This window comes from Gadus chalcogrammus, chromosome 2, assembly GCF_026213295.1.
Source record: "Gadus chalcogrammus isolate NIFS_2021 chromosome 2, NIFS_Gcha_1.0, whole genome shotgun sequence".
Classification (NCBI taxonomy): Eukaryota; Metazoa; Chordata; class Actinopteri; order Gadiformes; family Gadidae; genus Gadus; species Gadus chalcogrammus.
In genome coordinates, this window is record NC_079413.1 from 23789249 (window position 1) to 23795696 (window position 6448).

A 6448-nucleotide genomic window follows, 5' to 3' on the forward strand; every position below is an offset into this window, starting at 1 on the left:
AAATGGTCAATGGTACCATGGTGGAGCGAAGAATGTAACGATGCAGTCGGAGCTAGGAATAGGGCCTATAGAAGGTTGAGGAAACATATATTAGAGAGCTATGCTATTGAGTATAAGAGACGTAGAGCTAAGGCTAGACGTGTCATAGGACCGGATACGCCCATAAAAAAGATTTGGAGTCTTGTTCATAGAATGACGGGTTTGTCAGCAGATATCAGTCCCTGTCCTTCACTGTGATGGAATTGTAGCTATTAATAACAAAGAAAAAGAAAATATGTTAGTTAAGCAATTCCATAAAGTACATAGCTCTAACAATGTAACTGATGTAAATAGAAGTAGGCGATGTGAAATATTGGGAAAACACATGAATAAACTGCAAATTAACTATGATAATTACGATGATGTCAATATGTTTTTCTCACTAGGAGAGTTACAAAAAGCAATCGATCAGGGAAAAGATACCTCTCCAGGTAGGGATGGATTGGGATGTAAATTATTATTTTAACAGTCCGGGGACCTTATGGGGGAGGAAATTTTTGTGTTTGCATGCGTCCGTGAGTCTTCACTCTGATAAGAGTGTCGACTGTCACTTCCTGACACTGATGATATCAGATTTGCAGGCTGACGACTGCTCGGAATTAAAACACGCGACGTGTTTTTTCCAGCTGATATATCAGAGCCGACTCCTGAGAGCAGACGCATCTGAAGCTGTCAGGGAGGAACCATGGCTACCATCTCTGAACCGGACCCTGGACTCTCTGAGGAACCTGGGGACACGTCTTTGGACCGGAGGGAGCGCAGGAAGAGAAGATTTGGTAGGTGCCCTTTAGAGAGGAGTTAGAATAAATAATACAGTAAAAAAAATGTATTTTCATCTGCATACGTTTAAAATGTACTTTTAGAAAAAGTTTTAAGTTAAATAGGCCGACCTGATGAACCAGTGACCGTATAGACAGATTTATTCTCCTAAATAACGACATGTGTGTGTTTGAGACAAAAAGCTTGTATTTACCTTACTTGACGTTAGATTACGCCCATGAGTTACGGACTATTGATAGGCATCTCAAGTAGTTGTGTGTTTCCTGTTATATGTCCGTTATATACGTGGAACAGAGTGCAGAGTAACTTTAGGGAGCAGAGCACAAGTTTAGTTTTTTCATGACTTATTATTAATGGTAGTGCAGCGTAACATTAGATTGACAATGGTTTATTTAATCAACAATTTTGTGTTTTAATAATGGCTGCTCATTTAACTGAAGCGATATCAGGTGAACTTATGAATTTAACATAATTCTATAAAGTTTGTCATTAATATGACCATATCTCAAATTATCCCACAATACATGTCCTCATATTTTCTGCGTGGGCCGATGTGAAAGACCCTGGTGACACGCAGGCCACATGTTGTCCCCCCTCCATTACTGTGTGTACGTATGTGATTCTGTGTGTATTACTGTATAACTATGAGCGCGTATATGTCAATAATGAGGGAATGATAACATGTATGCTAGAGACCAGTACTTGCTTTGCTTAAGTGTGTTCTAAACACGAGAGCCACAGTACCAGTCATCACTTACTGAGGTGTTCTCAGTAGAGGTCTTCAGGTGTTTCTTCAAGACGGGGAGGGATTCTGCAGACCGTAGGGAGTCTGGACTGTGAATGACAGCCACGCAGTATGAATATATCAGTGTGTACATTACTCTGTGTACGTGTGCTTGAGTGCGTTCGTGAGTCTGTGTGCAGTAGAAGAAAAACATTTCCTTACACTGATGGTATCGGAGTGCACGCTGATAATTGGTCAGAATGAAATCAAGTGACGTTGTTTTTTCAGCTGGTAGAGCAAAGAAGAAGGCTAACTTCAGACGCCGTGGAAGCCGTCAGAGAGTAACAATGGTCACCATCTCTGAACCGGACCCTGGACTCTCTGAGGACCCTGAGGACACGTCTTTGGACCGGGAGGAGACCAGGAAGAGAAGATTTGGTAGGTGCCCCTTTATACAGAATTTAAAAGAAATAATCCAGTCCAAAACAATGATCCAAAAAAGTATGATTTCCTCCAAATACATTTAAGATTTATGTTTATAAAACTTTTTTAGCCGAAGTGACCGTGTGTGTGTGTGTGTGTGTGTGTGTGTGTGTGTGTGTGTGTGTGTGTGTGTGTGTGTGTGTGTGTGTGTGTGTGTGTGTGTGTGTGTGTGTGTGTGTGTGTGTGTGTGTGTGTGTGTGTGTGTGTGTGTGTGTGTGTGTCCTACCCCTGAACAGCTCTATGGTTTCACATCACTGTCACGTGAGCATCGGACTGCTGAGTATTCTCCTCATCTCCCTGCGCTTCAGTGAGTCTCAATCATATCCTCCTAAATAGAATTACAATACAGTATAATCATAGCATTGATTGTATTAATAGCAATGATAATGTTAAATATTGTTTTTTATTAGATTTAGTGATAATAATAGGGTTAGCACACATACACCGCACGCACACACATAAACACAGCATACACACACAAACAATCCACACGCACGTGCATGAACACACACGCACATGCATACACACTGCACACACGGGCGTGCTGATGCAGACGTTTCAAGACAAGGGCAGCGCAGGACACCGCATACACACACACACACCACACACACATGCACACACGCACGCACACACATGCACGTGCATACACACACTGCACACACGCGGATGCAGATGTTTCAAGACAACGGCAAGATTGAGATAACAGCCCCGCCGTCGACACACTCTCCCACCTGAGCCTTATGTCCATCATAGACACTTTTCTGCAAAACATTATTTTTCTTTAAACATTATCCACCACATTGAGCCTCCCGAAGTGTCTTGTGATATTGAAATCCCCCTGCCCCCCTGCCGACTGTATCAGTTGTTTTATTTTTCTTATGTTTTATGTGTAGGCTATGTGTGACTGTAGGCTACTGCTGCCTCTCTTGGCCAGATCACTTGAAGAGATGTTTAATCTCAATGACGCATTCTTCTGTTAACAATAAAAAAACATCTCTCACGTCAGGTAGCCAATGTACAATCTGTAATCTTGCCCTCACAATCTTGCCAATCAGTGTTCAAGAGCGTGGCCACTGAGGGACGTAACGTAACGTAACAGCCAATCGGCGTTCTTCAGCGTGGCAACTGAGGGACCTAACGTAACAGCCAATCAGCGTTCATCAGCGTGGCCACTGAGTGACGTAACAGCCAATCAGCGTTCAACCGGCCAACCGTTCCCCGCAGTGCCGTCCGGGGTGAACCGCAGCATGGAGGAGAAAGGGATTGTTGCCGTTTGCACTCCCGGAGCTCTATATCTAATAGTGTATAGTATTATATAATTTAATGTGTTATATTACGGCCAAAAGCTGTGTGAGCCTCCGGACGGCCGTAGCGCGTAGGGCTGGGCTTCGAGGGGTTTGTTTACTGGCGTTGCTATGGTTACCGGTCTTGTGCGTTCCAACGGTTTAGCGGTTGGTATCTAATAAATCGCTGTCTGATCAATACTTCATTCACTGCCTCTTCCGTGGTCGTTACGATATTATGGACCGACTGCGTCTGGTTCTCCGCCGTCCCTCCCTCTTCCACAACAGGTAAAGACATGCTACGGTGGTTATCTCGGCCGTGGTTGAGAATGAATTGGCATGAAGCTCCGTTGGCGGGCAAAAGATGCTTGCTTCATGACGCAGAGAGGAAATTATTATGCTTGCTTCATTACGTCATAGCTGAACTTAAATGTTATACGTTGTAACATTATAGGCAAAAGTTATTGCTATTTTAATTAGTATTAATATTATGGACTTTGTGTTTGGTTGGCTGTGGGTCCTGTGATGCTTAGTGACGATGTCGTTCTGTTTTAGAGTCATATCTTCTGTATTCCTCTGTCCTGTCCTAGACTCACCGTCACCCTGGATAGAGGGGAGAGAGAACTTACTGGATGAACTCGGTGAGGGTTTTATCCACGTTATTAAATCAATCGCGTCATCAACATTCATTTCAAAAACACCCTCTGCTTCTGTGATTCATATTGTGGTCTACTAAGGTCAGGTTTCTATTGTCGTCTATTAAGGTCATGCTTCTATGTGGTCTGTTAAGGTCAGGTCTCAGGGTTGTGTGTCCGTAACCAAGACCGTAAGATAAGCAGTTCTCTGTTTGTTGAGGATGTTCTTTTACATTCAACAGATGAATTGACACTTCAGGGCTGGATGCTTCACGACAAGAGTCTCTACCGTGTTTCTACTACGAAGAAGGGCTGGAGGGCCAGTAGAGAAGACTGTCAGAAGAGAAAGGCAGACCTGGTGGTCATCAACAGCAGAGAAGAACTGGTGTGTGTGTGTGTGTGTGTGTGTGTGTGTGTGTGTGTGTGGTGGTGTGTGTGGTGTGTGTGTGTGTGTGTGTGTGTGTGTGTGTGTGTGGTGTGTGTGTGTGTGTGTGTGTGTGTGTGTGTGTACTTTGTGGTCATGACAACAGATGCTATTACCTTTGGAAACAGGCGTTTGTCAGCAGATTGATGGGTTCTTCCTGGATTGGACTGAGTGATCGAGAGAAGGAGGGGACCCACAAGTGGGTGGATGGTAACCCCATGACCTCAAGGTAAGGCTGAAGACTCTGTTCAGCAGCATCTCTTCTCTGAGAGTGACGGACTGACCTCCACTGTCTCCTCGTGGTTCTCAGTTGGAGACACGTTAAACCACGCGATGACGGCGGAGCAAGAGACTGCGTCGTAGCAGGGGAGGACGGCTGGTCTGAAGAGCCGTGTAACAGACTGCACCACTGGATCTGTGAGAAGGTCCTAGACCTGGATCATCTGGAGGCTGAGCGGAACAAAGAGGGTCCGTAGACTTTGTTTGTGTGCATGAGTGGAGAACGGATCCTCCTTTCTGTTCTCTGTGCCGTAGATACAGTAAATACACTCTTTAAGTGAGTTAAAAGGTTGTTGGATGTGTTTAGGTCTACCAAGGTCTGGGTTTATATTGTGGTCTACTAAATTCAGGTTTCTATGGTGGTCTACTGAGGTCAGGTTTCTATTGTGGTCTACTGAGGTCAGATCACAAGGGTCAACCCTTTCTGGGTTCACCTGCACTAGTTTCTATTGGAGCTGCTGAACGGTTTTGCGTTCTCCTCCACAAGCTCCGCCCCCGACTCGTTAATCTCTTCGTGGAGTGACTTCCCTCCCTGGGTAATCTTTGTGGACACTGCTGTGATACTCAATCATGTATGAAAAGGCAGGCCAGAATACTGGGTGTGAATCCCCTGGATCGCCCTCTAGTGGACGGGTGTTAGGAGAGAGTGAAGGGAGTGTTTGACGCTGCATCTCTAGATCCGTGTTGTAGACGTTCACTCCTCTCCTCCTGGTTTCTTCAGGTTCAGTGATGCCCACGGAGGAGGAGGAGGAGGCCCCCAGCATCACAGAGTTCCACTCCTCTACCCACGTGTTGCCCGTGGGCCAAACGGCCCGCTACACCTGCCACGCCGGCGGCACGCCGGAGCCCACAGTAGAGTGGCTCCACAACGGCAGGCCCCTGGAGAGGGACGGCACAGACGACCAATCAGAGGCCTGGGTGGAGAGGGGCTTCCTCTTCGTCAGAGGTGGGAGGTACGGCGTGAACACGGTCTGCTGCATGGCGAGCAACAGTGCTGGCACGGCCAATCACAGCGCTGAGCTGCTTGTCTTTGGTAAGTCCTGGATCCAAGGAGAGACGTTGTTGATATATTCATCCCTATTTTTAATTCATCACTTATGTCCCTGCTTGTTTATATTGTGTTATATCTCTATCACGTGTTTTGTTCATTGTTCATTGTTATTGTCTTAATGTATGCACCTATTCACCAAGCCTAATTCATGGTTGGTGTAAAACCTTCTTGGCAATTAATCCTTTCTGATTCTGATTCTGATTGTTTTCATAACATTGTTGTTGATGTATTCATAATATTGTTGTTGATGTGTTCATAACGTTGAGGTGTGTGTATCTATGTATGTGTACATATGTATATGTATGTATGTGTTCATATCTATGTATATGTACACAGAGCAGGAGAACAGTACTAGTGATGATGATGATGATGAGGAGGATGAAGAGCGGTTCAGCAGCTCATCATGTCTGGTTCTCCCTCAGATGCCTGTGACCTCACACTGGACCCCAACACGGCCAACGGACACCTCCTCTGTCTGAGGACAACAGGATGGTGACGTGGGTTGGAGAGGACCAGTCGTATCCGGATCACCCAGACAGATTGACGTCCGGCCCCAGGTGTGGGTAGAGAGGCTCTGACTGGCCGCTGTTACTGGGAGGTAGAGAGGGAAGGATGGGTTGTTATAGGAGTGACATACAGAGGAATCACAAGGAGAGGAGGGGGTGGTGACAGCGTGCTTGGAGGAGAACAACAAGTCCTGGGTTCTTATTGTCGTGATGATCGTTACTCTGTCCAGTACAACGGTAGAGA

General features: G+C 45.6%; 1 protein-coding gene across 1 annotated transcript; it reads left to right on the top strand.

Annotated features, from left to right (window-relative positions):
* Window positions 1–2292: 2292 nt before the first annotated feature.
* Window positions 2293–6194, top strand: LOC130402656 (CD209 antigen-like). The gene is made up of 7 exons (XM_056606942.1): window positions 2293–2333; window positions 3900–3950; window positions 4187–4329; window positions 4497–4597; window positions 4679–4836; window positions 5369–5680; window positions 6121–6194. The coding sequence occupies exons 3-7, from the start codon at window positions 4210–4212 to the stop codon at window positions 6192–6194; spliced, it is 765 nt and encodes a 254-aa protein (XP_056462917.1). The 5' UTR covers window positions 2293–2333; window positions 3900–3950; window positions 4187–4209.
* Window positions 6195–6448: the final 254 nt, after the last annotated feature.

Coding starts and splice junctions, on each gene's coding strand:
- LOC130402656 (XM_056606942.1), top strand. CDS start 4,210: ATGCTTCACGACAAGAGTCTCTACCGTGTTTCTACTACGAAGAAGGGC. Junction 4,598..4,678: donor GGTAACCCCATGACCTCAAG/GTAAGGCTGAAG, acceptor CGTGGTTCTCAG/TTGGAGACACGTTAAACCAC. Junction 4,837..5,368: donor GGCTGAGCGGAACAAAGAGG/GTCCGTAGACTT, acceptor TGGTTTCTTCAG/GTTCAGTGATGCCCACGGAG.